The 10,970-nt window shown below is 43.4% G+C and overlaps 1 protein-coding gene across 1 annotated transcript; it reads left to right on the forward strand.

Annotated features, from left to right (window-relative positions):
* Window positions 1-721: 721 nt before the first annotated feature.
* Window positions 722-5,473, forward strand: RPL21 (ribosomal protein L21). Its single transcript, XM_083437248.1, has 6 exons — window positions 722-794; window positions 1,979-2,057; window positions 3,044-3,105; window positions 4,067-4,179; window positions 4,552-4,702; window positions 5,345-5,473. The coding sequence occupies exons 2-6, from the start codon at window positions 1,991-1,993 to the stop codon at window positions 5,432-5,434; spliced, it is 483 nt and encodes a 160-aa protein (XP_083293374.1). The 5' UTR covers window positions 722-794; window positions 1,979-1,990; the 3' UTR covers window positions 5,435-5,473.
* The last annotated feature ends 5,497 nt before the right edge of the window (window positions 5,474-10,970 follow it).

A 10,970-nucleotide genomic window follows, 5' to 3' on the forward strand; every position in this document is an offset into this window, starting at 1 on the left:
TGGCAGTGCCTAGTACTGCATCTGAGATATTCCCCATTGTGTGAGGTGTTGACATGTACACATGAAGGCGGGTAGTGTGTATGTGAACTTGATTAGGAGAACTGATGCTCAATGGTTGAGCCGATCAGGTGCAAAGAGCAAGCTTAGCTGTTGTCCCCAACAGTCCAGAGAACAGCTCTGTAACTTTCTCTAACGTGCCATTCATTCTTTCGAAATTAGTGCCGGGAGGATGTTGCACTTGAGATCGCTTACAGTGGGCCAAAAACCTGCCCTCCATCGCAGTTGTTCCTCCATAAGAAAAATAAAATGTCCATCGCGGCCTATCCGCTGCTTGCAACATCCAGTTATTACATAGATGGATCTATTCACAGTAGCACATGACTCCATTCAACCCGGCTACCTGGGACCACGTGACGGCAGCCAGCCGCACGCGCTGCCTAACGCCTGTGTGGGCGGGGTCAGCTCCCCGGCCCCGGGCTCCCTTTTGCCTTGCAAAGGCCTCCTAGAAAGCGCGTCTACGACAACTGCCTGCCTCCGTTCACAGTACGGAAGACAGGTATTTATTCCATGCTCGGCTGCTTTCTCCCCAGCACCCGTCTCGCTTCCTTTATATATATATATATATTTAATATATATATTTAAAGTTTCCACGCCAGCACCCGACGTCGCAATCACTCCGGCATTTCTGCGAGACAGCCCTACTTCCCGGAGGACCCCCGCACGCGGGCAGGAAGGAGCGGAGAGCGCAGGAAGCCCCGCCTTCTTTCCTTTCGGCCTCGGACGCCATCTTACAGGTACACGGCGGAGCTGGGCTGCTCCTCTTCCACTCCTGGGGGGCCGCTTGTAGCGGGTCTGTGAGGGCCTTTGGCGCGAAATGGGCCGGTGGCGGGGAAACGGGAGAGGGGGAGCTGCGCCGGGCGGCGCTTGGAAGTGGGGAGGGCGAGGGAGCGAGAGCCGTTTCGCCGAGGGCGGCCTGGCCTTCAGGAGGGATGGGAAGAGGGGGGAGGCCGGCTAGGTGGAAGAGGGCGGCGGCAGCAGGACCCGGACCCGGGAGCGGCGCCAGTGGGGTGCGCTGGCCTGGGAGGAAACGGCAGCAACGGGTGCGATCCAAGCGCACGTGGAGGTTTGCGATGGAGGCCGCCTTCTCCTGCTTTCTCCTCGTTCAGAAGTGGACGCAGCGCACGCCTTGCATGCAGAAGGCCCCAGGCTCCCGTCCCTGGCTTCTCCAGTTAAGGCAGGACTTGGAGTGGCAGGGATGGGAAGCACCCGCGCCTCAAAAGGTCTAGATGTCACTAAGGTGTATAGTCTCTCCTGGAAACGTTTCTTATCCTTGCAGCGGTTCTCAGCCTGTGGGTCCCCAGATGTTGGACTACAAGCCCCATCATCCCTGAGCTCTGGCCTTGCTAGCTAGGGGTGATGGGAGTTGTAGTTCAACATCTGGGGACACACATTTTGAGAAAGGCTGCTTTATGGAGGACCCCCCCCCCCCCCAAATTCGCCTGCTCTTCAGCGTCAGTGGCTTTTCCAGAGGCTTGGGTAAGGGAGATCTTTTGTAACGCCTCAACTCCTGTTTTTTTTTTTTATACTGGAGGTAGCAGAGACTGAACCTGTGGCTTAACTATGCATGTGCAAATGAACTTAGAAGTGTTTTGGAGGGTATTGTGTGTATCCACATGCAGGCAAAAGTGGGTGTAGATACCTGGGGGTAAAATGCATGTTTATGGATTTCAATATGTTGCGTGGGTAATTATTCTGACAAGATATTCAGGCTCAAATGAGATATGATGCTAAACGTGTTTAATGCTAGACAAGGGCTCTTCTGCAGTATTGTAGTGTGAGGGGTATATAATCCCTCCCCCCTGACAATCTTGACATACGCCCCTTCTCATTGTTATTTGCTTTGGGGGAAAGCTACCATTGTGCATGTTTTAATTTTATTTTCTGTTAATTTTTGATCCAATTGTATTTTCTCTTTCAGTAAACCTTCAAGATGACCAACACCAAGGGGAAGAGGAGGGGGACACGTTACATGTTCTCAAGACCCTTTCGCAAACATGGTAGGGAATATTTGTTCAGCTAGTTTAGTTGGTCAGTGGGTTTGTTGCTTCTTGTTGATCCAGGAATAAGGGTTATTTCAGTAAACTGATGTGACCACCAAGGTCAGGTGAACCTTCACATCCCATAGTCCATATGCTATCAGTATCAGCTAAGACTTACGCATCTTTAATTTATTGAAAAATGTCATTACATATACACTGCTAGAAATCTGTAGATGCAGGCTAGAAAGCTCAGAAAGCAGCACTAATAGAGGGGCTTTGGGAAGAGGAATTGCTTCTATGTGTAGCTTATTTTACTTATATAGTAGTAGTATATAAGTAGTATAAGTAGTATATTACTTACTTATAGAGAGCCAGTGTGGTGTAGTGGTTAAGAGCGGTAGTCACGTAATCTGGGTAACCGGGTTCGCGTCTCCGCTCCTCCACATGCAGCTGCTGGGTGACCTTGCGCCAGTCACAGTCTCTCAGCCCCACTCACCTCACAGAGTGTTTGTTGTGGGGGAGGAAGGGAAAGGAGAATGTTAGCCGCTTTGAGACTCCTTAAAGGGAGTGAAAGGCGGGATATCAAATCCAAACTCTTCTTATATAGCCTGAATGTTGTAAGTCAATTTTAATACCTTTAAAACATTTCATAGAGTTGGAAGAGATCCCAAGAGTCGACTAGCCCAACATCTGCTTAAAATCCTCCAAGGAAGAAGAGTCCACCACCTTCCCAAGGGAGTCCATTCCATTGTCAAACAGCTCTTACTGTCAGAATGTACTTTCTGATGTTTAGTTTGAATCTCCTTTCTTGTAACTTGAATCCATTGGTTCAGGTACTATCTTTCAGAGCAAGAGAAAACAAGCTTGCTCCATCCCTCATGTGACAACCCATTAGTAATTTGAAGATGCCCATAATATACTCTCTCAACCACCTTTTTCTCAAGCTCAAACATACAAAACTAACTTGAGTAAAAATATGATTGATTATTACATCTTTTTCATAGGTGTGGTCCCTCTCGCTACCTACATGCGCATCTATAAGAAGGGTGATATTGTTGACATAAAGGTATTTTTAAATTTAAAAATGCTCTAATGCTAAATCTAATACTGTAGTTCTCTCATTATCCGTCTAAAACAGAATTCAAATTAAATACAATCTAACAGAATAACAAATATTGTTTTGCTTGCCCTGCCCTAGAGTATTAAATGCTGGGATTTGAACTATGCTCACATTTGCATTTCATCTTACAATGTAATTTGGAAAATACACAGAGGAGTATTAATTCGCCAGAAGGTTGCCCTCTTCAGTATATCACACTATTGCTGATACAGAACTTTACTTGAAATTTTTATTTCATAACACTCTGGAGCTTGATGATGATTGTCTCTTATGATTGCTTTTGTAATAGCAAAGTGAGCAAATCATTTCACCGGCACTGAAAGCAAACCAGAGATGTCCAGTTCTTCAGATTTAATTTTATTTGATTAAATATTTTAAGATAGCATTAATGTGTAAGGATAATTGTGCCAACCATGAGTGTATTGGCAAACCATTCATCAGTTTGGATATGGCTGTTGCATGATTTCCTGCAACAGGATAAGTGAGCAATTGGAAGACCCAGTACGTGGCTCTAGAAGTTTATTTCAAATGGTAAGCATTGCTTGATATACAATGCTATTCCATTTGCAGAGTAGACCAGTTGAAATCTAGTCCATTGATTGCAATAGGACTATACTGAGTATGACTTGCTAGATATTACCCACTGTATAATCCAAAACATAGTAGCTTACTTGATAGTTTAATTATTAGACAGATGCTTAGTCTAAAGCTTGGGAACCTGACATTGGAGGACTTTGGGACAAATATATATTTTTTAACGTGTTCTTTCTGATATCTGATATTGGAAGCTTTTGGGAAATGTTGCTAATGTTATGATTGCAACTGTTTTATTTAGTTCAATATATCTTTGGCATTTTTTTTGTAAGATAAGCTATGGTAATATTTTCTGTCTGTCTTTTATTAACAGGGCATGGGCACAATTCAGAAAGGCATGCCCCACAAATGTTACCATGGCAAGACAGGAAGGGTATACAACATTACCCAGCATGCTGTGGGCATTATTGTGAACAAGAAAGTTAAGTAAGTGCTACTAAAATGGTTTGGAGCTTTAATTGCATTGATGGATTCCTTTCTCCCCATTCACTTTGCCAGTTAGACATTTGTTGTGTCTCCATTGGCCATTCAGGTGGGGCAGAGACAATATCCTTTTAAAACCCAACCAGTTACTACTTAATTGGCTTGGATCCTGTCAAAGGAAACATATTGAAAAGTTCTTTAAAATAGGAAAGCTTACATGTTCCTACAGCAATCAGAGTTGCCTATGCTCTGAAACCAGCATGGTAACCATGTGTACTGACTTGGGCTCAGCTGTTAGTCCTATTTGGGTTTAAAAAAAAAAAAAACCCCACAGGAAAAGTTGCTAAATCTAACAGTGTTGTGTTCTGTGTCTAGGGGCAAGATTCTGGCCAAGAGAATTAATGTGCGAATTGAGCATATTAAGCACTCAAAGAGCAGAGACAGCTTCTTGCAGCGTGTGAAAGAAAATGAAAGAAAGAAAAAAGAAGGAAAGGAAAAGGGAACTTGGTTTGAACTAAAACGCCAGGTAATGTATTGAGATGTGAACAAAGTGTATGTACTTTGTCTGCAAACAAGGGGGGGGGGGGGTTGGCGGAAGTGGTTTGAACATTCTATGTGACTAAGATGTCAGGAAGCAATTAAGTTTCTGACAAGAGAAGAATGTCAGGTAATTAATTCCATTAACACATTTTTCAGATTAGAAGGAAGTTTAGTCATAAACACTAGTGGGGGGGTTCTGCATAATCCAAGTATGTTTCAAATGCATTTAGCCTTGGTATTATTTTTATAAAGTTATTTTCAGTGCTAGTAGGTAATCTTTGTGCATATTATGGGGGGCGGGGGAAAGAAAGCTGCTGTTAGGCTTGTTTTAAAAAATTGCTACTGTGTGACTCATCCTATTCTCAAGTGATACAGCAAACTTTCTAGGGGAAAATATATTTAATCAATTATAAAATGATTCATGCATAGAATTATCAGTTGCCATATTGCGAGAAGAGGTGCCATGCTTTCTCAAGTCTAAAGTATTGTAGTTTTTTGCTGTAGATTTTTTGTGTTCTAGGGACATAGTGCTGCAGTAAAAACAAGGAAAGCCCAACAGATGGCACCTGGACTAAACAATGCTATTGTAACTTGTATTTATGTTTAAATTTCTTTTTCTGTCTTCTAGCCTGCTCCTCCAAGAGAAGCCCACTTTGTGAGAAACAATGGCAAGGAGCCAGAGCTGCTGGAACCAATTCCATATGAGTTTATGGCATAGTGTTTGTAAACAAAATAAAATACCATGTTGAGGACCTAAGTTTGTGTTGGTGTAGTCAATTTATTCTTAACAAGCACTATGCTCTTGTAAAAAGACAAGAACTATTTGGCGTGAATGGAGTGTTGAGTTAAATTATAGGCAGAAATGATCACTTAAAGGTAGCCAAGTTCTTTCTCGCTCCTAAGGGCTGTCCAATCCCCAATGCACTATAAATTGGCCCAAAATTCTTACTTGTGGGTATGTTGTTGATTTAATTCCAGCTAAGTGAGCTGGATGTTTAAAAATACATAAATAATACTTATTAGTTAGAGCTGTTTAGCATAGTCTCTCAAAGCATTGGATTGAGTTATAAAATTTAGTAACTTGAGCAGAGTTCTAGGTGTGCCAATCTGGTATGTGAGATAGATGATAGATATATCATCTATGCAATGACCGTTTTGTGTGTGGGTTCCATTCCTGGCCCCCTGCACACATCGGCGGAGCATGCATGAGCCTGACCTGTTCGGCCCCCTTTCTGCCCTCTTCTGGGTCCAAAAGGACCCATACGTCTGTGGTTGCACATCAATTAAATGCACACAAAATGGTTGTTGCCTGTGTGTGTGTGTGTGTGTGTGTGTGTGTGTGTGTGTCTATACGCAACTTACCATTTGGCTAATGAAATCAACCTATTCTCTTGCACTAATGGGATGAAGCAGAAACCAAGTGTTTTTTCAGTCTATAAAGGGTACATGCAGATGGAGTCCAGCTTTTGATCAGTAAGGGTTATTTATGTCTGTTATCTATGCCAAGCTATATCTTTATAAACTTGGATCAACAAAATCCATTTTGGAAAAGTTGAGCACATTCCAGCCACCCATTCTTTGGCTGTGTGTGGGGGGAAATTGCACGTAGATCACCTGTGTGAATTGAGAGTTTGACATCTAGCAGACTCTAAAAAATAACACCCTTTGTTCTTATAAATTAAGTGCTGTTCATTACATTGATTGTGCTTTCCTCTTGTCCTTGATGGCTTAGTACAATTATGCTTTCTGTAGCTACAGGAGTAATAATTCCAAAAATACACCAACACTTGGTGATTTAACTACAGTTGGGCTGAAGTTGCTGAACTGAGTAGCCTCTCAAAAAGGAATCCAGTCTCCAATGAAGTTTTTTGTCCTTCATTGTCTCAGGATAAGGGATGACAGCACCCCTTATTTCCCTTCCTCTACCCCCTTTCCAGTACATTTGCCTCTTGCCCCCACCAACACTAGGGGATCAACTTAGTGTGAGATTATAAACCCATGTCGATCTTTAAATATGATTAATTCTGCATTTTAGCCTTGTCACCCTGCTGCGTGGCTTCCTTCTACAGAAAACATCTGTGGGGAATAGTGAGAAAAGAGTGATCTGGGAGATAAAAAATGGGATGAATGGGCTGGTATGTCAACAGAAAACACTGGTTCTGGTAAAACATCCTAGAAATTGCATGGTTTTTTCATGGGTTCTACACCACGAGTACTGTGATGTCAGACATCGGATCTCTGCTGACAAAACACAGATCTGGTGCCTTCCAAAAAGAACCGCAGCATGCATTCTTAGGGGCCCTTGTAATTTTTACCAAGGATTCCCTTAAAACCACCATCAGATTATAGGTTAAGGGTGAAGGTCTGTAGCTCAGTGACAGGGTATCTGATTACATGCTGGATGTTCCAGATTCAATTCTTGTCATGTACAGGTAGGGCTGGGAGATTCCTACCTGAAACTGAAGAACCTCCATCTGAGTTAGATGGACCAATGGTCTGACTATAAGTGAGCTTCCTATGTGTTATTTTCTGTCATTCTACATAAAAAGCATAATATCCGTCCTCAGAACAAGTTGTGCCAGAAAGCACCATGTCTTTACCCTTGGCTGTACATTCTACCAACAGATTTTGGAGCAGCACATTTTTCAATCTTCTAAAGATGTCACCTTTTTATACTATTTAAGTCTTGATCTGTGTCTTAGTTTCTTTCTCTGGCTTATCCCCCTATGTTCTCTTCATTAGCATCCTTTTTCAAGTATTTCCATTTCTGAATCTTCTGCGGTCCTTCTCTTTGTTTGCTGCTATTCCATCTTCTGTCTCATCCAGTCTTAGCTCTGTATCCTCACCCCCACACCTGTCATTCAACATATACCTGGCCAGCTCATTCTTGATGAAAGAGTCAAAAGCCACTTCAGACCATGTGGTGTATGTTTCAGGAGTGCCATACAAATGTGCACTTTTACAGAGAGCTGCAGAAAGCAAAAGATGGGAGTCAGAAATAGGTTACATTATTAAAAGCAGCAGCTTTTGACTGGAAACCTATCAAGGTTTTTCTCTCTTTTTATCAAATAAAAATGTAGGTGGGCAAAACAAGCTTCCCATTTAGCTATGTGGTTTCATTGTTGAAATGAACTGAATAGAAAAAGTGACTGTACTATTCTATGGGAGAAACATTGATGAGAGCGTGATTCAGTCGGGTTCAGAGTTGCCCACTACAAAACGTTACGAGTAGCACATGCTTCTCCACTGTCCCAGGTGTGGGATCTCCATTTTGCACATGTGAAAGGGGTTAAAGGACATGAAAGCAAGTCCCCTTTGTTCCAAGCTCAGATGAGGCATCATTGCTTCTGAATACCAGTTGCTGGAGGCTAGAGTGCTGCTGTGGCTGGGTCCACAGGTTTCCAGCTGGCCACTGTGAGAACAGGATGCTGGACCAGGGCAAATGTCCTGATCCAGGAGGTTCTTCTGTCCTTTTCTCATAATACTGGAACTCAGGGCAATGAGTGAAGGCAGACAAAATAAAGTAACTTAAAACTTATCATCATTGTTCATCATTTTTAATTTGTATACCATCTATCTTACAATACCCAAGGTGGTTTACAAACTGAGGAAACAAGGAATGTACACCTTATAACAATCTAATCCAATACAAAAATGTGATAATAAAACATAACTTTAAGCAAACTACATCAAAAACATAACATTCAGCAATAGTATAGAATAATAATACCAGCATATAAAAATTTAGCAGAAATTCACTCTTTAACAATTACAATAAATAATTTCTAAACTACAATCAATAAAACAATGGCAAGCCACAGTGCATAAAATAATACAATACAAATTGAGAAGCAGAGGCTAGAGGGTGGAGCGAGGCAGGTGGAAGAAGGCCTTGCCTGATGAAGTCTCTCCCCTCACAGTTCTTCCTCCAGGACCACTGAGCCTAGGGCTTACCGATTGGAAGGTCGGCAGTTTGAATCCCCACGACAGGGTGAGCTCCCATTGCTCAGTCCCTGCTCCTGCCAACCTAGGAGTTCGAAAGCACGCCAGAGTGCAAATAGATAAATAGGTACCACTCTGGTGGGAAGGTAAACGGTGTTTCCATGCACTGCTCTGGTTTTGCCAGAAGTGGCTTAGTCATGCTGGCCACATGACCTGGAAAAACTGTGGAGAAACATTGGCTTCCTCGGCCAGTAAAGCGAGATGAGTGCCACAACCCCAGAGTCGTTCGCGACTGGACTTAACTGTCGGGGGTCCTTTACCTTCTTAGGGCCAGAGGCTGGGGCAAGGCAGGTGGAAGAAGGCCTTGCCTGATGAAGTCTCTCCCCTCACCTATGAATCTGTGTGTAAACAGCTCAGGACTACAATACCTCAAGGACTGCCTCTCCCCACATAAACCAACCTGGACTCTGTTCCTCACCTGAGGCCCTTCTTTGTGTGTCTCCTCCCCGAGAGGTCCAAAGGGTGGCAATCCAAGAGTAGGCATTTTCTGCCGCGGCTCCCTGTTTGTGGAATGCTCTCCCCAGGGAGGTTTGTCAGGCACCTTCATTATATATATTTTAGGCACCGGGTGAAAACATTCCTCCTCAACCAAGCCACTGGCTTATTAACACCCTGCAGCCTTTTAAATGCGCTGGGGGGGGTGTATTTTGTTTTACCATTTGTTTGTGTTTTTACCTTGTGTTTTTACCTTGCGAACTGCCCTAAGATCTTGGGATGAAGGGCGGTATACAAATAATAATAATAATAATAATAATGGATGCCCACTTGAATGGCTTTAAAAGAGGATTAGACAGTCTTATTTTCACAGTGGCCAATGGCAACTAGACATGATAGCTCTGTTTTCTCTTTTTGTTGATGTGCAATGGGCTACCCTTTATCCCTCCCCCTGCAGCAGCAGCAGCAGCAGCAGCAGCCCAATGTATTTCTATGCCGGCAGACTTGACTTTTTTGCTGGGTGCAAGAGAGACATCAGCCTCTCGAGTTGCCTGCATGGAGTTCCTGTTCACCCACAGCTTCCAGAGTAGTTCATTAATATAAGGCTGCTTTAAACCATATGCTGATAATTTGGGTTATTCTGATACTTTATTTAAAACATTTCCATACCCGCCATTCAACTGAAAATGTCTAGGGAGCAGTTTACAACCATCGGAAAATTGTTTGTTAGCTATGTATTTGGACACTTCTTAGGATATCCACCATCGAAAAGACAGAGCAAGTTAAATAATAATGAACTGACAAAATGTAAAATGACTGTGGTTCTACAAGCAGGGAGCCTCAACCCTTTTGCCATTTGCTTTACTAGTCCCTTCAAGCAGCAACTTGTATTTCCTTTCTGCTCACTGAGAAGAGTTAATACAGGCACAAGAGGATGCTGGCTGTACGCAGAGAAGGAAAACACAAACACGCACATCTGTTTTCAAGCCTGCACCTATAAGCCATATTTGCACAGCTCAAGAGGATGCAGGAGAGGGGATGGGTGGTAATTTCGAATCTGTTGTCAGCAGATTGTTTGAGAAAATGACAATAGGCAATATTCCAGCTTTTGTGTGTAGCCTTGAATCAATAAATCCTGCACTCAGGTGTTGCCACTTGAAGAAAGGAGGAGACAGAAAAACAGCCTCTCAATTCATATTTGTTACCTTTCCCCATGCAAGTGCAATAAACAAGCTTATATGAGCAGTATAAAGGAAAGCAGACTTCTCTGCTCTCGTATGGGGCATGGCTCCTAATTGTCCCTTTGCTGGTCAACCTCCCATTGCTTGGGAAAGTGTCACACCTCAGTAGCGGAGCATTTGTTGTGCAAGAAGAAGGCCTCATATTCAATCTCTGGCATCCCCAGGGAGGGCTGAGAGAGGATCCTGCCTGGGGAACTGCTGCCAGTCAGTGTGGCGATACTGAGGCAGAGGGGCCAACGCACCTGGTTCAGTATAAGGCAACTTTCTGTGTTCCTAAAGGAAATGCATTTTTGGGGGTCAGTAGATTGCAGAGCTCTAATGCAAGGTGTTGTGGCCCTCCTGGATTCTTCAGTCCATACTGTGGTAAGCACAGATAGATTGAAAAGTCAGCCTAGTTGGGCATCTGCTAGAGGCCTACACTCCAACAGAGCCACTTACAAGAATACCCAGAATTCCTCTGCTGCAGTGAGGTGGGAAATGTCCGGGGTGGGGCAGCTACAGAAGCTGTCTTGCCCAAGAGTATTCCAATAATAATCTCCCGTTTGGATTACTGCAGTGCGCTCTATATGGGGCTAC

This window comes from Podarcis tiliguerta, assembly GCF_965153285.1.
Source record: "Podarcis tiliguerta genome assembly, chromosome: 4".
NCBI lineage: Eukaryota > Metazoa > Chordata > Lepidosauria > Squamata > Lacertidae > Podarcis > Podarcis tiliguerta.